The 24,877-nt window shown below is 39.4% G+C and overlaps 1 protein-coding gene across 1 annotated transcript in view; it reads left to right on the top strand.

Annotated features, from left to right (window-relative positions):
• FYB1 (FYN binding protein 1) overlaps window positions 1-24,877 on the top strand; it is a 65,199-nt gene that overhangs the window by 12,090 nt on the left and 28,232 nt on the right. The window contains exons 2-8 of the mRNA XM_070934563.1: window positions 2,293-3,421; window positions 16,224-16,404; window positions 17,272-17,321; window positions 18,505-18,524; window positions 18,704-18,744; window positions 20,208-20,325; window positions 22,130-22,286. Of these exons, the coding sequence (XP_070790664.1) occupies window positions 2,293-3,421; window positions 16,224-16,404; window positions 17,272-17,321; window positions 18,505-18,524; window positions 18,704-18,744; window positions 20,208-20,325; window positions 22,130-22,286 (1,696 nt within the window). The remainder of the gene's footprint in view (window positions 1-2,292; window positions 3,422-16,223; window positions 16,405-17,271; window positions 17,322-18,504; window positions 18,525-18,703; window positions 18,745-20,207; window positions 20,326-22,129; window positions 22,287-24,877) is intronic.

The raw sequence follows: 24,877 nt of genomic DNA on the forward strand, positions 1-24,877 counted from the left end.
CTCCTTTACTTCCTATCACACACACACACACACACATACACACACACTTTTCCCCCCTTACGTTCAACAATGTCTGATTCAGGGGTGGGTTCAACTTACCTTTACTACCGGTTTGCAGCGGGGCCGCACGCGCACGCTCTTCTGAGCATGCGCAGAAGCTTTTGGGTGACGTCGGGGTCGGTGGGCGGAGCCTCCTACCAGTTTTACTACCGGTTGTATAGAATCAGTATGAACCGGGGGCAACCCACCACTGGTCTGATTCTTGGAGAGTGCCTGCACAAGTCCCTGCAGGTTTTTGGGGGGCAAGTTTTTTCAGAAATGGTTTGCTAGGTTTCCTAGGGCTGAGACAAAATATTTGGCCTCATGTCACCCAGTTGACTTTATGCCTAAAGTGGGACTAGATTCTCCTGATTTCTAGCCTGATGCTTTAGCCACTACACCAAACTGTCTCTCAATTCCTGGTGTAAAGAAACATAGTGTTGTGGCCCACCGGCGGCCTGCGCGGATTGTTGCTGATCCCAATGAGGCGGAGGCTGGTGTGGTGCTGCGCTAGTAGCCTGTGCAGCCAGCGCTTGAGTCAGACAGCGAGGAGGCTGAAGAAGATGTGGTGCCAGAGGCAGGGATTCAGTCAGGGCCTTCAGAACCTCCAGAGGCTCCTTTAAATAAGAGGATGAAGAGGAGGAGCCTCTTCTCAATGCACAGGCACACAGAGCTGCCAAAAGTCAGGAGTGGTTCCTCAGGAGGAGGTCTCCTCAAGAGTAAGGCTTGGGGCTAATTGGCCATGCCCTTAGCCTATTTAAGAAAGAAGCAGCTTGTGACAAGCTGCAGGAAACAACTTTAGTTCGCTAATCATCGCGTTGGGATCTCTCTGCAACCTTGCTTCTGGGATTTCTGCCAACTCCAGTAAGACTCTGACTATCTTATCTGTGGAATTCTGGCAGGCTGTTAAGAATGCTTATTAACAGCCGGCATTTGCTAAAACTGTGTTATTTGAGTAAACTAAGTTTTGTTCAGAGTTTGTGTGTGCTGTTTTCTTTGGGATCCGTAGCTGGGGCAGAACACATAGATACTCTCAGTCATAAGACAAAGGAAGAAAAACAAAAGACTTCCAAGTCGTCCCAGGCATCAAGTAGCTCAAACTCCCAATCTCTTTAGCTCCAATGACAATGAATGCAATGAATGCAGAACTGCTTTCTCTTTGGGGGTGGGGGGTAATTGAAGCACAACTTCCCATTTGTTGTAAATTATACTTTCTACATACCGTTAGGCAAAATGTTTCCAGGAGAAAAGGCTACAAAATATGCATTTGGATGTTTTATGTCAGCCATCGTACTACATGTGTCTTTGAGGCACTAGGAAAGTGTACCAGCCATGTCTTTATTGCTTATTGTGACATGCTTAGGTCATGCTAATATATTTATTTATTTTATTTATTGATTAGCTTGTCAAACATGTACAAGATAGCAGGTATAAATATGAACATGGACATGAACGAAGGAAATGAATACAAATAAATGGGGACAGTAGGACAGGGAGGGTAGGCACTCTGGTGCACTTATACACTTCCCCTTTACGGACCTCTTAGGAATAGGGTGAGGTCCAAGGTAGACAGTTGAAGGTTGAAGCTGTGAAGGTTTGAGGATGTAACGATGGAGTCGGGTAGATTTTGGATTCCTACCCTTAACAATTCTACTGTTGAAAGGGCCCTTCCACAAAACAAAAGACAGCTGGGGCAGCATGAAAAAAGAATCAATTTGCTATTGTGTATAGTATTAGGGAACAACTGAGGATGTCTTCCTTCCTCTTCCTCCTTGGAAAGCTAAAGTTATACCTGCAATTTTGGAGCTTTGGGGAGGTGTTTACCTTTTTGTCACAGCAGACCTGAGATTTAATTTATTATTTTCTTACTAAACAGTGCAAGTCTTGGACAATATATATAAAATGTCTCTTGGCTCCAGTCTAAACAGTGGTGCAAATATTTCAGAATTTAAGCATCAATAGCATGTTCCGCAAATATAACAGGAAGAGAGAGACATTATGGTAGGCAAGGGAAGGGAAGATCTAGTCAGCAAAACAACACTCGTCTGCAATCAACGTCTCAAAATCCTCTATCACCACAAAGTGTGTAGCAAAAAGTTGAACGTTGTTAGCCATACAGGAAGCTAAACACTGAGTTATCTCTAACCGGAGATCAGAAGCCTCAAACCAGGAAAGCCTTCAAACTAGCAGCAGCGTTTGTGAACGCTGCTGCAAAAGGACCTCCCTGACTTTTGCTTTCTTTCTCCTTTGCAGGATGGCAAGGCAAATGTGAAGTCCATCATGGCGAAGTTTAATAACAATGCAGCTGAGGATGTTCATTGCCATCAGGTCAGAACTGGGGGGCACCCTCCTTTGGCTAAAAAAGCAGCCTTTGAGAAGTTCGCCCAGCTTGAAAATGCTGGTCTGTCTTCCAAACCCAACAGCTTCTACAAGCCTACATTGCATAAATTGCCTCCGAGCACAAAACCTGGTCTTCCTGATGCATCAGGCAAGGATTTTAAAACGCCACCTTTGCAAAACAGCCCTGTGGCCAGCAAGGTGAAGATGCTAGCTGAGGCTGCTAGCCGAGAAGCTAATGAAAAAACTACCTATCCAAAGCCTTCAGTTCCCAAGATTTCTGAAGGACTAAGAGAAGAAACCAAGCCAGTGTTCCCAAAGATTCCTGAGAAGAAGCTATCTGGCTCTCCTCCTCACAAGAATGAACCAAAGCCTTTAGAGCAGAGATTGTTCAAACCTGAACCCCGAGGAAGTGAAGCAAAGCCTGCCTTTCCCACAGTCGCTGGAGTTAAAGAAAAATTCAACAGCACTGCTCAAGAAAACAACTCCAAGCCTCTTTTTCCAAAGCCACCTATTAAGCAAAAACCAAGTCAAAGTTTCACCCAAGATGAGGAGGTTTCCAACAAAAGTGCTAGTTTCAATCAGGTATCACCAAGTTCCAGCGGCCTCAAGTCGAAAGCTGGTTCCATCCGACCCTTCAAAGATCCACAGGACAAGAGCAGAAACGAAAGTCATCCCATCATCCCTTTCCCACCTTTGAAACCTGTCAGCAACCAGAACAACCTGCCTCAAATCCCCCCTAAATCTGTTGGGCAGCAGAATGAAGAGGCAAAACCAAAACCCATCAAGAATATTTTCCTACAAAACAAACAAGAGGATTCTGGATCTACTTCTGGTACCATTGCTGCTAAATTGGCCAATTCATCTCGAACAGTTAAGGCAGGACCTTGGGCCAATAATACTGGAAAAGAAGACAAAGACAAAGATAAGAATTTGCCCAGACGAAAAACACTACCTTCAACAATTGCATTGGGACAAGCCCCACAAAAGCCTAACAGGCCTCCAACAGTTGACTTGGAAAAATTCAGGAAAAGTCATGGGGAAGGTGAGTAATGTGTCTGGATTTATGGTTGATTTTATGCTTGGCAAAAGCTTGCCTGTGCTTAAAGATTATCTGCAAGCTGGTCCTATGGTTATTCTATTTAAATGTGAACTGTACATCTTCAGGATTTGCAGCCTTAAATATTTGGAGGCATGTGGTTGGGGTGATTATTATTTGCTATTAGATGCTGCTAGGATTCTGTTTCAACTTGTACTGGAGTATGGACAAAGTTCCAGAGGTATGACAGAGTTTTGAGAATGTCCAAGAAGATATACAGTACTTAATGTTCCTCAACAGCCATTGTCTTCTCTGAAGTCCCACTTTCATTTGTCTTTCCTCCCCATGAAAATCCCTCTGCTCATTTTCTTGAGCTCTGTTTCATAACAAAGTGATCTAAGGAAGGTAACTTGGAGCAACAACGATGTGACCACAACATTGCTACGCATTTCCTTCTCTTCCCCCACCCCACGTTTTATGGATGTCACAACGTTGTTGTACTGAAAACTGGCTTACTGCTTCAACAGTAATATTCCATACGTATTGAGATAATCTCTATTCTCAAGCACAGGTAGGAACTCCATCTGTACAAAAGGGATACATTTGATACCAAGAGAAGGTGGAATATCGTGCTCACTTCCGCCTCTATTTTAGGGGTGTGGGGAAAAATATATAGGCTATGGGGGTCCATGGTGTTGTGAAGAGTCTGACACAACTTAGCAACTGAACAACCACAAAATAAGCATAGGAACAAGTTCTAAGAAGAGATATGGTTATCCCATTAGGGTTTCTTAGCACCTGAGAGAAAGAGTTATATCTTTCTGGGTCTGCTTTTTCCTATTTTGGAGTTTTAGACTTATGAAATGCATGATTTATTTATTGATTGATTTATTGGTTCGATTTATATGCCGCCCTTCTCCGGAGACTCAGGGCGGTTTACAATGCGTTAAGCAATAGCCTTCATACTTTTGTATATACCTGCTTAGTAGGGCTTTCGCCCCCCCTAAATGGTGATCTTTTTTATACAAAGTCATCTTATTGCCCCCACAAACCGGGTCCTTGTTTTACCTACCTCGAAAGGATGGAAGGCTGAGTCAACCTTGAGCCTGGTGAGATTTGAACTTGCAGTAATTGCAGGCAGCTGGTGCTAGTTAACAGCACTTTAGTCTGCTGCGCCACCAAGGCTTCTGGTCTCTGGAAGCCATATATAGAGACTGACAGATGGAAATTATATGTTCATCCCACTTTCCTTTGCAGGCTTAAGGTAACGCACATTGGAGAATCCCCTTATTTTACCGTCACATTCACACTGTGTGTTAGAGAGCCAGGCCTAAGGTTAGCTGTTGTGACCCAGGCCCACGTAGTTGATACTAAATGCAAAACAGTTCCAAAAAACAAACAGATTTTATTAAAACAGCTGAGAATTAACTCATTCTAAGCGTATTCTAAATTAAATGAAAGCAAAGTTCTCAAAACACCAGTCTTTAGTTTATCTCTGACTTTGGGATAATTAGGCAAACTGCCAAAGGCTTTTCTTGGTAACAGTTCAGGAACAGAAGAAATAACTACAGCCAAACAAGAAGCAATTCTCTCAACGGTTGTTTTCCGGCAAAGAGGCCAAGAGCCGTTGCTGGTCTTTTAAGCTTTATGGAAGGGGCCAATCATCTCTTGGCCCTACTCCCAAGTCGTCCTCTCTGCTTTAGCTGCTTCTGCCTTCTGGCAGCTCTTCTCATATGTGCACTAGGAACAGGCTCCTCCTGTTCCTCTGCCTCTCTACTGTCAGCCTCTGGAGGCTCTGAAGTCCGCACATCACTCCCCGATGGCCTTGGCCCCATCTCTGCCTCTGACGCAGAGCCCTCATCTGGGCCTTCCCCAGCCTCCAGGACTAGCTCATGTTCTTCCTCAGCCTCATCACTGTCCGACTCCACTGCCAGCTCCGCAGGCTGCTAGCGGACCACAACATTATCCAGTGAACAATGGCTGGGTAAAGACTATTTTGTTTTTCCCAGTCCCAGTTCTACATCTTAAATGTTACATCACAATTGTTTTCTTGATACCAAAACAGTTTAGAGTTTAGAGTTACTGACAGGACTATCTAGGGAGAAAAAGGATTTGGGGGAGGGATGGCAGAAGAGTTTGTACTTTTTGTTTGCATAGTCTCGCCCGTGGTACCATCTTTTAAAAGCACATGACTATATGTACTATAAAAGGGACGTGGTGGATCGACCTTTGTTGATCAAAAGGTTGGCAGTTCAGCTGTTCAAATCCGTAGTGTCAAGTAACAGAGTGAGCTCCCGTTACTTGTCCCAGCTTCCGCCAACCTAGCAGTTCAAAAGCACATAAAAAATGCAAGTAGAAAAATAGGGACCACCTTTGGTGGGAAGGTAACAACGTTCTGTGTGCCTTTGGCATTTAGTCATTCCAGCCACATGACCACGGAGATATCTTCGGACAGCGCTGGCTCTTCGGTTTTAAAACAGAGATTAGCACCGCCCCCTAGAGTCGGGAACGACTAGCACATATGTGCGAGGGGAACCTTTACTTTTACCTTATAAGCACTATACAATGATATACACTATATCACTGTAAAATATATAATTATTGTGTAGATTTCACACCTTTAATGTAGCATGATTTTCAATTAGCAAAAATTGTCTATCCCCTAAATATTTATTCAAACTTCATCTATTCTTTCTTGGTTCTTTTTTCTTTTTTAGTTTATACTATGGTTTTTATTACGGTTTTGCTATAAAATGTCTAAAATTGGAAGTCCACCAAGAGTTAAATCAAGTAGCATGAGAAACATGTGTTTATTACATTCCAGTCTTAGGGAATTATGAAAATAACAAGAGCTGCTACTATCACTACCTGCATTTAGTAGAAGGAAAAGAGTCCTAAGTAGAAGGAAAAGAGTCACCTCCACACAAAATTTGCTCAAACACCATTCCAAGATAACACTCCGCAAGAAAATAGCATGAGCAATAAAGCTTGTTCCTTGTTGCTATTTGTAAGCTTATAATTATAAAAATGTGACAGCATATTTTGTGCTCACATTTAATTTAATCCTGGTGCTATGAAAACTCTTATGAAAGCTACACTTTTTATTCCATTTGGGTGGCATTTTACATTTCTGTTGTCCTGTTCCTTCTGCATCTTTAACATTTCTGCTTGCTAAAATTCTTTTCAATTGGATCACATTGATTGACCATAAAGGTAGTCCTCGGCTTACGACCACAATTGAACCCAAAATTTTTGTTACTAAGTGAGACATTAGTTCAGTGAGTTTTGCCCCATTTTACCACCTTTCTTGGCACAGTTGTTAAGTGAATCACTGTGGTTGTTAAATTAGTAACACAGTTGTTAAGTGGAACTAGCTTCCCTAATGATTTCATCAGAAAGTTGCAAAAGATAATCAGATGACCCTGGGACACTGCAATGGTCATAAATATGAATCAGCTGCCAAGCATCTGAATATTGATTGCATGACCATGGGGATACTGCAACAGTCGTAAATATGAAAATGGCCATAAGTCACTTTTTTCAATGCCTTTCTAACTTTGAATGGTCACTAAGAGAACTGTTGTAAGTCGAGGACTACTGCACTTTTAGTAATTTATTTGATGTAGGTCTCATTTTTCCAGCAAAAAAAAAATTGTCAAAGAAATTTACTATATAGGAAAACCTATTATTTGAAAAAGGTAGTTTAAAAGCAGTGTTCAGATAATACAGTATATTAATTACTAGTCAGTGTATAGTAGTCTAATTCTAATACGATCAACATGTGAATAGTTGTAGCCATGTCCTAATCTGTTCAGGTTGCATATTAAATATATTTAATATGCATGGGTGTTCTTCATCTTTGCACCATTTGGAAATTTTTAATCCACTCATACATGATGCATGGATAGATATGAAATTTATTGCCACATCATTGGCATTGCCTCAGGGGCCTTAAAAGATTAAGCAGATTCAAGGGAAATGCACCTATCCCATTTACTTAAAGGTTGACAACTTTCCCAGGATACATGTACCATCAAATATTGCAAATGTTTGGACCTGAATGGGAAAGGTCCAGATTCAAGTTCATTGTCAACCATGGAAATTTACTAACTAACCTCTCAGCCCAACCTACCATAGGGAGTTGAGGAATGAAATAAGATCCCTTATAAGTCGCCTCCTGAAGAAAAAGTTGGAAATAAATCTAACAAATATTTTGTGATCTTATAAAATGCCAGTCATTCGGGATATTGTATTGGTTTAATTTGAAATTAATGTTGAGAGCCTTCATTCTTGCAGATAATTGGACATCCTTCCAAGATATTTATAGAATAGAATAGAATTTTTTATTGGCCAAGTGTGATTGGACACACAAGGAATTTGTCTTGATGCATGTGCTCTCAGTGTACATAAAATAAAAGGTACGTTCATCAAGAATCATAAGGTACAACACTTAATGATAGTCATAGGTTACAAATAAGCAATCAGGAAACAATATCAATATAAATCGTAAGGATACCAGCAACAAGGTTACAGTCATACAATCATAAGTGGGAGGAGATGGGTGATGGGAACGATGAGAAGATGAGAAGATTAATAGTAGTGCAGGCTTAGTAAATAGTTTGACAGTGTTGAGAGAATTATTTGTTTAGCTGAGTGATGGCGTTCGGGAAAAACTGTTCTTGTGTCTAGTTGTTCTGATGTGCAGTGCTCTATTTTGAGGGTAAGAGTTGAAACAGTTTATGTCCAGGATGTGAGGGATGTAAAACAGCATTATTCAAACATCTCCCCTTCCAACTCCATTACTGCTGATCACATTAGAAGAATTATGAATGGACTCCATAACAGATAACTTGACCTTGCTTTTTCTTTCAAAATATCTGAGCGAGATCCTAAGAATAGGATAATTTAAAATATTTACAAGCTCAAAAACACACTTATAGTGAGTATCAGAGGCACACTATGCATTGTTTCTCACTTAGTAGTTCAGATCAAAAGAAAAACTTTTGATGGTGTGATATACTGTCACCAGGTCATGGGACTCTGTATGTTATCATGGCCAAGATAAAAGAAACTTAGCTTAAGGCAATCATTTGCAAGTAGGAAGTAGGATAAAGTAGGAAGTGACTCTTGTTTATGGAAGCTATTTGGAAATATTAAAAGAAACAAAAGAAAAATATGATGTGGAAACAAGTACCTTGTAAAATAGCCAACTGGTCAAATATTTATTAAATAAGGAGATGAAAGTAGGTATGAGATTCTGAAAGGAAATTGTTGTCATAAGAGAAAGAGAACAGATGTCAAAGTAACAAAGGAGGAAGATTTGAAGCCCAAGGAGGACTGTGGGAAGGAGAAAGCTTGAAAAGTGAGGCGATGCCTGGCAGTTAAACTGGCTAACTTGGACTTGGATTGCTCCAGTGACTGTTGAAGAAGGACGTGGGTTTCATTTCAAAGAAAACATGGCTAATGATCCTAAAATGCATTATTAGGCAGTGGTCAGGAGTGATCCAAAGCATCTGAGGCCACAGTCCAAGGAAGTGTGCTGAAGGGGAAAATGCTTGGCACAGTTTGTTATTTGTTCATCACAGGAAGGTCTCAGTGGGGTTGAAAACGATGGGGAAGAAGATCAAAGGTTTTACTTGTCGCAAGCACCAAGCAGATCAAGGCCAATTATGAGTTACCAGACTGATCCAGAGAAGGATGAAATCTTGCTACTAATATCTGTAATCCTTTTCTTAATGTTAGAATTAGGAAGAGTAGAGGCAGAGGTAGAGGTAGAATTAGAATAGTGCATAGAAGTTGACCTTACATCACACTCTACATACATATACATGCTTAGAGTTTACTAGAGCTGAAAGTTGGAGTTCAGAAAAAAATACTTTCACTTGCATTTTTTTTTTCTTTAATTTATATGCCGCCCTTCTCCGGAGACTCAGGGCGGCTTACAATGCGTTAAGCAATAGCCTTCATACTTTTGTATATTTATACAAAGTCAGCTTATTGCCCCCACAATCTGGGTCCTCATTTCACCTACCTTAGAAAGGATGGAAGGCTGAGTCAACCTTGAGCCTGGTGAGATTCGAACTTGCAGTAATTGCAAGCAGCAGTTGTCAATAACAGTGAATTTTTGATATTCTGTCTTAAGTGAAGGGGAGGAGGAAATGGTTCCTGTCGGGAACTTGTACTTGACAAACTTTTATACTTTCATACTTGCAAGTGAAGTAACACCTTTAATGCTTTGATTTAAGGCAGTGTGTTTGCTGCCTTATGTGTGGCAATTTGTGCTACCTTGTGTAACTGATGTCTCAATCAGGTTTGTCTGTAGTTTGTGTGCCTATTTCTGATTGGCTTACTTGGCTTAGTTTGGCTATATAATATTACCTTAGATTGTTCCTGTCAATTGTTTGGTTTTTGCTTATCTACATTTAACTGCTGGATAACCGTATATCAAAGTTATCTCAAACCGCAGCAAGTTACTTCAACTGCAAGATATTACAGTTGCCCACACAGAAACAAAATCCTTCCAAAGCATCTTAAGCCAACCCAAAGATCCAACAGCTAAAGAAGACCAAAGAGGATATATTTAAATTTTACAATGCAAGGACTATGGAAGCTACTAAATAGCACGAACAGGCAAAGGATTAGCAGCATGTGCCCATGAATACCAGCAGGCTCTCGGGATTTATGGTGAAAATTCTTTAACTTAGCAATATAACAACACAAATATAACCACAAATTCAAGTGGGAAAGTGTAGTCATGTTAGATCAAGCCAAATTCAAAACTACTAAAGATTTCCTATAAGCCTGGCATTCCGATGGATCAGCCATTAGTAGACACTGTAGAGATAGAGAATAGCTTGCAAACTGTTCCAACAAGCAAAGACTCAAGAAGTTAAAAACAAACCGCATGAAGCACAGTCTCCCTTATCACATGGCCAGCAATCAATAAGGAGATAAGCATTAACCAACACAATAAGTGGAAATAATCTACACTGAAACAGTGCAGCTAGCCAAACCAAGTGGATTATCAGAAACAGGCACAGAAACTACAAGAAGAAAAATAGGGCAAGCTTTCACCTATAAAAAGCCGGCAAACTCCATTTCCCTGGATCAAAGCACTGACAAAGTTACCCAGTCTGATTTTGAAACATTAGCAACCCAAATTCAGCAAACCCCCAGGTCCCAGGATTTCAACCCTGAGCTACACGGATTGCCACTACAGATAGTCCTTGATTTACAACCACAATTGAGACCAAAATTCATGTGAGACATTTGTTAATTGACTTTTGCCCCATGACTTTTCTTGCCACAGTTGTTAAGTAACAACTTGTTAGCAGCCTGGTGGTTGAGAGAATTTGGCTTCCCCGTTGACATGGCTTGTCAAAAGATCGCAAAAGATGATCAGATGACCCCGAGACACTGCAACCACCATAAATTTGAGTCAGCTGCCAAGCATCCAAATTTTGATCACGTGACCATGGGGATGCTACAACGGTCATAAATATGAAAAATGGTCATAAGTCACTTTTTCTTTGCCGTTGTAACTTTGAACAGTACCTAAATGAATGGTTGTATGTTGAGGACTACGGTACCTGTATTGAAAATGGTACAGCCCTGTTTTAATCATGTGTTTAGGCCAGAGGTCTTCAAACTTGTCAGCTTTAAGACTTGTGGACTTCAACTCCCAGAGTTCTCCAGCCAGCTATGCTGGCTGGAGAACTCTGGAAGTTGAAGTCCACAAGTCTTAAAGCTGACAAGTTTGGGGAGCCATGGTTTAGGGCAACAATGGAAGAGAGGAAACACAGACGTTTTATCCCTAGCTTTCACTGCCACACTTAAGTTTTTTTTTTTAAATTGTCCTGATCTGTTAGTTTGTTCCACATTAACGTGGAACATTTAAAATGTTTTATTTGGCCACGTGAGTGACTAATGTTTAAAAGTTTGGTTTGAAGGAGTTACGTTTGTTTCCATCTCGTGTGAGAGAGTTTTGCTTCTGTTGAGCTGCACCATTGTACAACTCAAACCTAGCCCTAACTTAACAGAAGTGAGCATTTCTTGCAGATATTCCAATTCACCTTTGCTATTTTGTCATGTCGTCGTTTGTAGTTTGCCGATGCAATCTTGCAGCAGCTAACTAGGCGAGCCACTGTTTCTTTAGCTTTTTTGCAGAGGCAGCATTTGCTCCCTATTACTGTTGTCTCAGTTTTGACTTTGTATGCATCTGTTCTTAAGGCCATGGTCTTATGCAGCCATGGGGGGCACCAACGATCTGGAACGAGCTCCCCCCGGAGATACGGAGGATCCCGGATCTTCGCACCTTCCGTCGCGCGCTTAAAACGTTTTTATTTCATCAAGCTGGCCTGGCCTAAATCATCTCCTCTTTTAAATTCAAATTTTAAACATAAATTTTTAATCTGTTTAATTATGGGGGTATTTTAAAATTCAGCCTAAATTATTTAATTTGTTTTAATTTATTTTAGATTTTGTATTTCCTGTGTTTTATCTTCTGGCTGTTCACCGCCCTGAGTCCTTCGGGAGAAGGGCGGTATAGAAATTTAATTAAATAAATAAATAAATAAATAAATAAATAAATAAATAAATAAATCAGACCCTCTGTCTCTTACTTCAACTTTGATGCTCTTAGTCATTGCTAGGGCTTGTTGTTATCTGCTTTGCCTGCTACATTTTTATGTATTGGCCATGTAATACTTTGCCTTGCCATGTCTCTTTTCTGTTCTTCATTTGGTCTTTTTTATAGGCCAGTTTGGTCTCTCTGTATTCAATAAGCCATCATAGTATACCAGCTTCACTGCATCTTCTTCACTGTTCTTTAGATATACTTCCAATGTCCTTTTTTCTTTTCCAACTATCTGGTGTACTTGTAACATTCCAGCCCACCTATTTTCCATGGTAAATAGAGTTTGTCAACATTGCTGTGTGGATGAAGGGCATGATTCATTGTCATTTTTCTTATTTTCCTATCAAAGGCTTTTAGTTTTGTTTGAGTCCTGTCAATTATTCCAGATATAGAATTCGATATTGTGTGTCTAATGACCAGAATTGTCCAGATGCTAATTTCCTTGATGGTATTTCCTCCACTGAGTTTGAACTTTAAGATTTTCTTGACTCTCCTGATGTAGTCACATCTAATCTTCTTGACTGTGCAGAGTGGTGCAGAGATAGTGCAGAGGTGGGCAACTATGGCCCTTTTATGACTTGTGGACTTCAATTCCCAGAATTCCTGAGCTAACATGGCTGGCTCAGGAATTCTGGGAGTTGAAGTCCACAAGTTATAAAAGGGCCATAGTTGCCCACCCCTGCTATAGTGAGTTGATGTTGTCAGCTTGAAGGATGCCCATCTTCATAGTGATCATCTTCATCCAGATTTTTGATGTTATTTCCATAGGACATCTTGATTCCTTCAATTTCTACTATATTTCCCCTGTTTATGATGAAGGTGGCATATCTATCCAGTCCAAAATTCATTGCAATATCTTGGTATTGGGAAGCCTCCAAACTGGCTGGAAGGAGGGCTCAAGCACAGAGTTCACCTGGAGTCACTACACAACCAGCAAAGGGCTAGGACTAACCTCCTCCCCAAGTTCCTTGGAGTCTTATCTATTTCTTCCCAAGAGAAGGCTGCCCCAGTCTGTGGAGATTCCTATATTATAAGCAGAACATAATAAAGTAGTTAGCTTGGAATCTGCATCTGTGGCAGTGGTGGGTTCCTCCCGGTTCGGCCTGGTTCAGCCGAGCCAGTAGTGGTGACGCTATTACTTCACCGAACCAGTTCTCTTTCTTCAGGAGCTGGGCCCTCCTGCCCGCCCCCGCGTTATTCTGACCTTATATTTCTTCTTTTTTTGCCCAGCTGAGAGCGGATTGCCACACCTCAGCTGGCAGATTCGCAACACACTTGCGCAAAGCGCAAGTTTGGCGCACATGCGAGAGAAACGAACATGTGCACGGCGATCGTGCGCAAAGCGCATGACCGAAGAGGCGATTGCGCGCAAAGCACACACACAAACAGAACCAGTAGTAAAGCCGGTTAGAACCCACCACTGATCTGTGGGTTTGGTTGTTCATATCTGACACTTAGATATATATACAAACAGTGTTGAACAGAGATTCAATTTCAGGTAATATTTTTCCACGCAGCTTCAGATTGTCCATGTAAAGGAGTTAGGATAGCCTGGCAGATATGTTTGATCTTTGATAGCCATGGGCTGACTTGTTCAGCATTGTTGACAGAGGAATCAGTGCAATTACAAGCAGGAGTGTGAGAGTGAGTCTCCTTGAAAGATCCTCTGTTGATATTAATCTCTCCCAGTCTATTACCATTGACCAATGACTGTGTCTTCCATTGTGCCATTGATCTTTGCACAAAGCTGCTGAAGTTTCTACTGACTCCTGTTATTTTTAGGCATGTGATGATCAAATAATGTGCCAGAGAATCACGTGCTTTCTCGTAATCAACCAAAGTTATCTTCAAGTTGGTCTTTCTTCTCTCAGTTTTCTAAAATCATCTTGTCAATTTGTTCCTGTACTTTATTTCTGCAGTTGCCTTTCTGCTCGAGTGCAAAGTTTGTTTTCAACCAGATACTAGATACTGTTGAACTGTATCAATTAGCAATTAGCAATTTGAAAGTTGTTGGTAAGCCAGTAATTGGCCTGTAGCTGCCTGATGCTGCCACTTTTGCTGTATCCTTCATTATGAGGTAATTTTTGGCAAATGTTAACCAACCTACAATTTTACCTCCTTGCAGTATGTTGTTAAACTGCTTGGCAATGAGTGGCTATAGACCAGTCAGATGTTTCAACTAAAAACCATTTCTATTTCTAGTGCTTCCTTAGTCTTTCTTGTTTCTAGGTGCTATTTCTTGTTATTTTTTTCATCTGTTTTAGTTTGCTTGATCTCAGCATGTTGATCTTAACGTTCTTCCTGATCTTTCATTTTGGCGGTGGACTGTTTGGCTTTTTTTCTTCTTTGATGATTTTGCATCCCAGATATTCAATTATAACTGCAGCCGTGCTGTTGATTTGTCTCTTGCTGTGAGCTTATCATTTTTATTATTACGGCTTGATTTCACAATATTCATTCAAACATTTGTGTATTTGCAAATTGCCTGCTTCTTTCTGTCCTTCTTCCAGACTGAACAACCTAGATTTACATTTTTTAAAATTTATTTTCCAATTCCAGTAATTGGTTTCAATCCAGCCCCTTCAAATCTGTGATCACTCTAGTCTATAGATCCCCTAACTGGTCACACATTTGTATAATGAAATTTAAAAGCAATTCTATATTATCGCTAATGTAGCTTCTTGAAAATAAAGATTTGTTGAAAAAATATTATGATTGAAAAACCAGTCTTTCTGATCCTGGAAAAAGTAATTTCATATATGTAAGTACATATTTTGCAGTTTTTCACTGTAATAACAGAATAACTGCGTTGGAAGGGATCTGAAAGGTCATCTTGGCCAACCCCTGCTCAGGCAGGAAACTGTATACAATTTCAGACAAATGGTTGTCCAATCTCTTCTTAAAAATTTGGAGCATCGACAACTTCTGGAGGCAAGTTGTTCCACTGATTAATTGTTCAGTCAGGAAATTTTTCCTTAGTTCTAGGTTGCTTCTCTCCTTGATTAGTTTCCATCCATTGATTTTTGTCCTGCTTTCAGATGCTTTGGAGAATAGATTGATTCCCTCTTCTTTGTGGCTGCCCCTTAGATATTGGAACACTGTTATCATGTCTCCCCTAGTCCTTCTTTTCATTATACTAGACATACCCAATTCCAGCAACTGTTCTTTATGTGTTTTAGCCTCCAGTCCCCTAATCGTCCTTGTTGCTGTTTTCTGCACTTTTTCAAGAGACTCAACAACTTTTTTTACATCTTTTAATTTTTGTCAGAGATGCCAATATAATAGTTAGGGTGTCCTTCTACTCCCTCATTTTTCCTCTTTTCCAATTGTCTGTGCCTTCTTTTGTCCTTTCAGATATCTGGTAAGCCAGCTAGAAATCTCATGAGGTTGCCAAATATATGATTTCAGCATTGTCACCCTAAATCTTGTTTGCTGTTTTTGCTATAGTTATTGCTGGTCAACATGATACATACTGCTAACCCCTGATATAGCACAGTGTGTAATACTGTAAAAAAATACTGTAATACTGTACAATGTAATACTGTAAAATATACTGTAATACTGTACAATGTCATACTGTAAAAATACTGTAAAAAAGTGAGAGTCAGAAGGGATCATCTCCCTCATCTTGTTGATTATTTTTCCCCCAACTATTAGGAATGGAAGAATCTCTTATCTGGATTTCTGTAGTATTTACTGGGTTTCAGAAATATCCATTTTTTTCTCTTTCATTGTCAATTTGCAGTATTTTTTTTAAAAAAAGTTTCTATAACTATAATGTGGATATGCTCATGTCACTTCACATTAGCGTTATACAGGGTGATTATAGGGAGAAGTTTTGCATTATATATATATATATATTGTTTATATATATATATATATATAACAATATATATATATTGTTTACAATATATATATTGTTTTCAGAGTGTCTTTGTTTTCTGGAGTACAGGAAAGAATGAAAGCATGCATGAATACACACATGGTAAACTGTAATTATTAGAATACGGACAGTTTATCCAAAGCAGAAGTTATGCAAAAGCATAATGAATTAATCAGCATCTGATCTGATAAAAATATGTGCCACGCAGACTGCAGAGCTAGAGTAGCAATATGGAAAGGAATGGTGATGATGATTTCATATACATTAAGTGTCTCTTGTTTCTGTTCCAGGTTCCTGTTCATCCAATTCAGCAGGTTTGCCTCCCCCACTTCTGCCACCCATTCATGCCACACAGTCTACAGATTTATCGTCACCCCCACCTCCTCCTCCCCCTCCTCCAGGTTTCCGTCCATCAACACAAACTCCTGTTCTCCCCCCAAGGGGGAACATCCCATCCAGACCTGATTTAAGGTACATAGTTGTGAATTATAGTCCCATATTTTCTTTTTTCTTAAAAAGTGAGATGAATCTCTGTACTTCTCTTCATTGAAACGTCTTCTCCCTGTGCTCATACTGAAGCTCATGAGTTTTGGTATTCATCACAGGGAACTGCAATAAACAGCTGCAATAAGCTATGTACAGCAAAAAGTTATGGTTGTTTCATAAAGATTTCTTAATCAAGATATACTTCACTAGGTTCACCTAACATGCTGAGCCATAAATAATGGTTTATAAAGCCACAACATGCCAAGCCAATATCAGACGAATCCCATTATATATGAACTATTCTCTTGTGACAATAAAAAGTTATTTTGGGGGAAGATTGTGCAAAAGCCAATAATAGATAGATAGATAGATAGATAGATAGATAGATAGATGATTGCTAGATAGATAGATAGATAGATAGATAGATAGATAGATAGATAGATAGATGATAGATAGATTTACCATCTTTATTATTGTAAATATTTCAAGGTGAAACTAGAACTCATGGCCTCTTGATTTCAAATTGTCCTGTTTATGTATAAAATATAGGGCTGAGGATTGGATGGATCTTGTTTGAGTGTGGCTACTATGGCAGGCAGAAATGTATTAAGCATAGGTTTTTTTAGCATGGAAATAATGTGGAAAATAGTCCTTATTCAAATGCAAGTGTTAAAAACTTCTTAGAAAAAGAACCACATTCTGTGATTAAAAACATAAAAATCTTATGCAAAAATCTTAATTAAACCTTTCCCAATAAACTATAAAACAGAATGGACTTTCACTTAAAAAAGAAAATATATTTCAATGGGCTTTTTTCTTTTTCTTAACAAATTCACTTTTGTTGTTTTGCAGAGGCCAAGAAAATGAAGAAAATTATGATGATGTTGGATTTGGTTCAGAAGGTACGATAACCTATTATCATGGACAGGGGCAGGGTGAAATCCAGCAGGTTCTGACAGGTTCTGGAGAACCGGTAGTGGAAATTTTGAGTACTTCGGAGAACCAGTAAATACCACCTCTGGCTAGCCCCAAAATCGGGTGGGAATGGAGATTTTGCAATATCCTTCCCCCAGGAGTGAGGAGGGAATGGGGATTTTGCAGTATCCTTTCCCTGGAGTGGGGTGGGAATGGAGATTTTGCAGTATCCTTCCGCTGCCACACCCACCAAGCCACATCCACCAAGCCACACCATGCCCACCAAGCCACACCCACAGAACCGGTAGTAAAAAAATTTGGATTTCACCACTGGACAGAGGACATGTATGGGATCCATAACAAATGAGAAATAAGTCAGGACTCTGGGTTCAAATGTATTGACAATCAAGCTCTATAAGCCAACTTCGATGTTTGCATCTGCAGTTACAAAAAATGTGATATCTTAACACACTGACTTCCCCATCCTAGAATGCCCTGGCATGTGTCCTTGGTTTCCTTGCATATGACCTGTCCATTTAGCGATCATGAAGAAGGACCTACAGGTCCATCTTCTACCTCAAGGTCTCCCATAGCTAAGTCTGTTTTCATATAGATTGAATAAACAGCAACAGAAACAGACTGAGTAGCATGCAAATTGCCTAAATCTAGTCTTTTCCACTATGATAAGAAGATCCAAAACACATTTTCCAAAGAATTTTTGAAGCATGCAGAGTCTCAGTAAGATAAACAATAGAGTAATTAAAGATGAAGGGGATTTTCAGATTAAGTACAAGGATTAATACAAGGATTAATACTCCATTGCAGCATTCATGTTATATAATGAGCTAACATTTGATTTAGATGAAGCTTTCATAGAATTGTTGTGGAATATATAAAGACGTATAATAAAAAATAGTGTCATAGAATTGTATCACAAGTCCATGTCTCTGGGCCATGTCTGGAACATCTCAAAGCAGGTTAAAACAGACAGAATTTGCATGACATCATTGTTTATATACACCCACCCACCCCGATTCCCTTCCTTCCCAGCCTGTTGCCCCCCAACCTCCCCATACACCACTATTTAACAAGGGCTACCCATGACTTGGTATTTTGATTGCTAGACTGCAAAATAATGTAATGCAATTGTTTCGCCTTTTTATCCATTAGATACTGGGAATGCAGATGAAGTAAGTATTACCCTTCATAATCTACAAATGTGTGTGTGTGTTTGTGTATGCACGTATACATGTACGTATGTATATGTGTATGTACCGGTATGTATATATGTGTGTATGTATACACATTTTTCAGTCTTCTTACTTTTCAATAAAAACTAAAACTTTTTTTCCCCTTTTCATAAAATCAGAACAGCGATGGAGAAATGTATGAAGACATAAATGAGATGAGGTATGAAAAAGATATATAAAGTGTGGGCCTCTGATCGTATGATAATAATCGCAGCTATTATTAAATCATGACCACAATCAAAAGTTATTTGCAAAAAGATCCAAAAGAAAATGTAAAGCTCCACTTGAGGCATTCTAGGCATGAATTCTGATTACCAATGTCCAATATATCCTGATCATCCATGACTTTTCTTTTCCTGCACATTTTAGAGGCTTGTGCTCGAGCTATGAATAAGTCAATTTGCTTTTAGCTATGTCAATATTTCTTGAATTATAAAAGGCTGGAAAGAATTACATTGGGGATGCATTAAATGGGCAAAAGTATAAACAGTCTATTTGACTATTCGTTGTCCATTTTCAGGTTGCACCACTATTGTTTACCTTTAAAAAAAAAATCAGGAGATCTCAAACCGATCTATTGCTTCATGTGAAGATTGTCTGCCCTGTGCAAGCAGACTAATTTTTCCTGGTCATAATCTGAATTTAGGTTTTGTAGGGGGTTTAGGTCAGGTCAGTATTTTCCATTTACAAGTGGAGGGGGAGGTACTGGGGGAGTGTGATGGTATGTGGGAATGACCTTGGGGGAATAGAAGAAAGACTTGCAGCTTGAGCAATGGTCTGATACGAGGCAACTTGGTTTGCAAATGGGGGAAACCCCTGAGAAGTGTTTCAGAAGGGACCCTCTCTGGTTTTCTGGAGACTAAAAAGAGAGGAAAATACTAAGTCTGGCAAGACAGATAGACCAGACAAGACCCACAACCAGGAGAATCAACACTATTTCTAATGTAAAGTTACATTAGGCAGAATATTGCAAAATACTTCCTTCCTTTCTTTTTGTTAAGCCTTCCTTTCTGAGGGTTTAGTCAAACTCCATTAGCCAAATGGAGAACTTGGCAATTTTATCACTGAAATTTGATAGCATAATCAGAAGATATTTTGGTTTAACCCAAAAAAGCAGTTTGGCCTTGAAATTTGGCTGGTTACAAAATACTGGATTTGACTGACAATCAGGTTGATTAAGAAAACAGATTGTTACTCAATTTGCTGGCCTTTCCAGTAAAAGTGAGGTTGTATACAGGAAATGTTGGTACAAAATCCCCTATTTAGAATATCAAAATAGCAGATGTAAGCAGTAGCGAGATTTACTAACTTCAGTAGATTGGTAGTCAACATCCCCTCACCCAAACACAACTTCCCATTTTAATGGACATTTTGGAAAATTCTTTCCACTGATGGTCATTTTTTATTTTCTAAAAGGGCCCTCAGAAATGTTGATTTGAGGAAAGAGAGGTGGTATATATCATCTTATTCCAGAGATCTTGCTAAGTCTGCCCCTTTCTTCAAAACTGTGAGCTGCACCTCAAATAGAACCACATTTTTTAAATAAAAAAAAAAACACCCTTTGGGGGTAATTCATCTTTACAGCTGAATAGCGTATTAAGTCTCCTTCTTCTTATTGTGCAGATTTACACCACAAGAAGAGGAAAAAAAGAAAGAGAAGGAGGAAAAGAAAAAATCTGATCAAAAGAAAGAACAAAGGGATAAGGATAAAAAGGAGCAAGAACTCAGAAAGAAATTCAAGGTAAAACTTCTTTCAAGAAAGTCATGCAAAGAACTGGAATGGAATAGGAGCTGGTGGTTCCCTCACTGGTGGTTTTCAAAAATAGATTGGACAATCATTTGACTGGGATGGTATAATGTCTCCTGCCTTGGGCAGGGGGTTGGATTAGAAGACCCCCAAGGACCCTTCCAGTCTATAATTCTATGTTCTGTGTTTTTAAAGTTGCTAAAATAGTCACTTGGTATTTTTACTTAACAGCAAAAGTTAATATTTTAATGCCTGCTTAATCAAGTGAGTTAACCAAAATGACACCAATAGCATTTAGATTTATATACTGCTCCATAGTGTTTTACATCACTCCCTGAGCAGTTTACAATGTCAGCATATTGTCCCCAACAATCTGGGTCCTCATTTTACCAACCTCGGAAGGGTGGAAGGCTGAGTCAACCTTGAGCTGGTCAGGATCGAACTCTAGACTGTGGGCAGAGTTAGCCTGCAATACTGCATTCTAATCACTGCGCCACCAGGGCTCAGCAGATATTGATAGCACAATATTATAAACTATAAATAATCGAAAAATGCAAGCAGCTAACAAAGAATGTCTGCAATTTTGAGGTCATGTGTGTTTTCATAAAATGGCTGTCTTCTGGTAAAGGTGCCATGGTAGATGGGTTCAGTCACACAACCTCTAGCTTTCCAAGATGCTCTCTATTAATTCTGTTGACATTTGCTCTTTTTCCACATAAAAGCACTAGGCTCCAACCCCAGCTATTTTTATATTCTGAAAATATTTCTGGAACTTATGTGGCAACCAAAGGAAATTTTATGGAAATGAAGATGACTTTTTAGCATGTTGGTTCTTCATTTATGGAGTTATTTTAAATAAAAGGATTTAAAGAACCTGGTGGAGACCATGGAATATTTTGTACCATGGGTATCTGATGGACTTATCACAAGTTATCTAGCAGAAATTGCCATTTCATTTGTTCTTTTGATTTTTGATTCCATCAAGTCGCTCCCAGATATTAATTAATAAGTTAATTAATTAAGTAGTTTAAATAGTTAAGTTAAACTTAACTAGCACATTTTCTTCATTATTTACACCCTTGAAAAATAACAAAGCCAGCTCATTCAATAAAAGAGGTAGATAATAGGCGTCGTCCATTGAATAAAATGCTGGATCCTTTTATCTTTATTATTTTATTGAAGGGAAAAAAACCAGCATGGCCATATGAATACTTGACACTGTATGGTCACGGTCAGTCTAGGAAGTGCTCCAGATCAGGGGTCTCCAACCTTGGCAACTTTAAGACTTGTGGACTTCAACTCCTAGCTGGTTGAGGAATTCTGGGAGTTGAAGTCCACAAATCTTAAAGTTGCCAAGGTTGGAGACCTCTGCTCCAGATCAACCTCTGAACAGAACCTTATACTTCTGCAAGCATGACAGGTATTTTTGCTGGGGGGAAAAGAACCCCACTATCCTTGTCATCTCATGCATTTTCAAAAGGGAGCTGAGTGTTCCTCCACCCCATTCTAAGGAAGGAGCGAAGAACACTACTGAGATTTTGTTCCCATTTGAATCTTCCCCTCAACCTTGATTCAGAGGACACAACCAAGTGAGGTTATCAAAGCAGAACTTCTAAGCTTCTTTACTACAGGAAAGGGAGAGTGCATAAAGCCCATGGGATGGAGAGGTCTCATTCTCATAACACACACGTTTTAGCATTATCTTTAGTTTTATCATTCAAGCTACGATTTGGTTTTCTCTTTCTCTCATTCTCCCTAAGTACTAAAACCTAACTACGTATCTTCATCTTTTATATAGCTAGAAGGCCCCATTGAAGTTATTCACCAGGCACGAGCTTCCACAGACTTCAAAGGAGGAAAGTATGATCTGTCATTCAAACAAGGAGATCTAATTGAAATACTTCGCATCACAGACAATCCAGAAGGGAAATGGTTAGGAAGATTAAAAGGCTCATGTAGGTATACTACAATGTGTGGAAATTAAGAGAATTTATGCTAACATAATGATGAAAGAGCCTGAATTTTCCCAAGGATATAGTTCTTGTATCTCTGCATTTGCTTCTGCATTTATTTATGTATTACATTTATTTATTTATTTATTTTAATTTAATTTATATGGCCATCTATCTCACACATGGTGACTCTGGGCAGGATACAATAAAACCAACAATTGAAACTTATTATAAAACCATTTAAAACACGTAAATACTGAAACATAAATAAGAACAAGATCTTTATCAAAATCAGAACTTTATACATGGGGAGGCAAGGAACAGGCTCTCTGCTGCCTGATGAAAACACACACACACACACACACACACACAAAAACACATTTTGAGGGCCTTCCGGAAGGCCATAAGAGTTGGGGCCAACCTCAACTCAGGGGGAAATTTCAATATTGCTTATTGCTTAATGCATTGTAAGCCGCCCTGAGTCTCCAGATAAGGGCGGCATATAAATCAAATTTAAAAAAAAAAAGAAAAGAAAAGAATGAGCACCATAGCAGAAACGGTTCATCTTCTGGGTCCCCTCCTTAACTGAGAGGACCCAAAACATGCCTCTCCTGCCAAATCTTTGCTGTTCTTTCCTGCCATATTATTGCTGTTCTTGCTCACCCCACTTCTAGAATTGTGAGAAATTCTAATAGCAATAGCACTTAGACTTATATTCCACTTCACAGTGCTTTACAGCCCTCTCTAAGTGGTTTACAGAGTCAGCATATTGCCCCCTGACTATCTGGCTCCACATTTTACAGACCTTTACTGAAGGATGGAAGGCTGAGTCAACCTTGAGCTTGGTAAGATTTGAACTGCTGAATTGCAGGCAACCTGCAGTCAGCAGAAGTAGCCTGCAGTACTGCATTCTAACCACTGCGCCACTGTGGCTCTTGGTGATATGATTACAAACATTTGAGTTTTGTTGGTGATTAATGATATTGATAGCTTCATTCACCCATCTTAGACATGGACTATAACAGTGGTGGCGAACCTATGGCACTTAGAGCCTTCTCTATGGGCATGTGTGCCATTGCCCTAGCCCAGCTCCATTACATTTCTCCTGCAGGGAGGAGAGAGAGAGGGAGGGGAAGAGAGGGAGGGAGGGAAAAAGAGAAATGATATTACAAAAGTTTTCAAAATATTTCAAAAGCAGAAAAAGAAATGAAGGGGCATAAAAGTGCATTTATCATGTTTTTCTTAGAACGATTAGCTGAACTCTGCCTTGTTTATCATTATTTTAAGGAGTAATCCCTCATTATTCAGGTTAACTAGCCATATTGGCACTTTGCAATAAATAGTGGGTTTTGGGTTGCAGTTTGGGCACTTGGTCTCCAAAAGGTTTCCCATCACTGGATTATAACCATTCAGAAGGAACAAATGCATAGACTGGCTCACAAAGACAGGGTGGTTATTCCCAAATCCTTCCCTTTCTTGTCAAGAAATAAATGGTTTGTCCTTCTACAGTAGGGTGAAACACCTACTCTTCACCTCATATTTAAGCTAGAATTTGCACAAATCACATGTTAATAAAGACACGGTTTCAGCAGTTCTTTATATTTTAGAGAAATAAGAAGATGCTACCCAAGCACTATATTCTTTATTTATATTGAGGTGCATGTTTATATCTACCCTGATATTTATTATATTTATACAAGCATAGCTATTATGTATTAGATGTTTCTTGGGCTCTCAGATCAGCTGAACCATCATAGCCTACGATCTCCTCAAAACTTTTTTTATGGGCAATTCTGTTATAGCACTCTTAGCAAGGTTAATATTGCTTTGTATTTTTAACTTCCTCCACCATGTGAGCACCAATTTTTGCTTTTTTGTCATAATGAAGTCTTGTGATGTTGATCTAAATCTCAAAGGAGAGATACCTTTGTCTTACACTCTTTGTACTACAGGTGTAGGTGGACATGCTACAGAATTAATTTTATTTTTATCAGCTTTTCTTTCAAGCTAGTATAATGCATAGATTGTGGATTATCTTCATATCTCACATGGTGGGTTTAAGAGGGGCTATTATGCTAACATTTGGTATTCATAAAATTGTACCTGGACTGACTGGCTTCAGACTACAGATGAGAGGCTACAAAATGGAAACATATTATGTACAATGTTTATAGAAAATTAATATAGGAAGGAGGAAGATCCTAATTCAATTTTTCCTATAATAAACTTGATTTCCATGTACTTTTGTTGTTAGTTGCGAAGTCGTGTCCGACCCATTGCGACCCCATGGGCAACATTCGTCCAGGCTTTCCTGTCCTCTACTATCCTCTGGAGTCCATTTAAACTCATGCCTACTGGTTCAGTGACTCCATCCAGCCACCTCCTTCTCTGTCGTCCCCTTTTTCTTTTGGCCTCAATCTTTCCCAGCATTAGGCTCTTCTCCACTGAGTCCTTCCTTCTCATTAGGTGGCCAAAGTATTTAAGTTTTATCTTCAGGATCTGGCCTTTGTTCAGTCTTGTCATCTCTTGTTTGATCACGTCCAGCTTGCCTTGATTCATGGATCTTACATTCCAGGTTCCTATGGAGAAAAGAT

The sequence above is a fragment of the Pituophis catenifer genome, unplaced genomic scaffold (genome assembly GCF_029215685.1).
Source record: "Pituophis catenifer annectens isolate HBS135680 unplaced genomic scaffold, rPitCat1.0.hap2 SCAF_2, whole genome shotgun sequence".
NCBI classification, from domain to species: Eukaryota; Metazoa; Chordata; class Lepidosauria; order Squamata; family Colubridae; genus Pituophis; species Pituophis catenifer.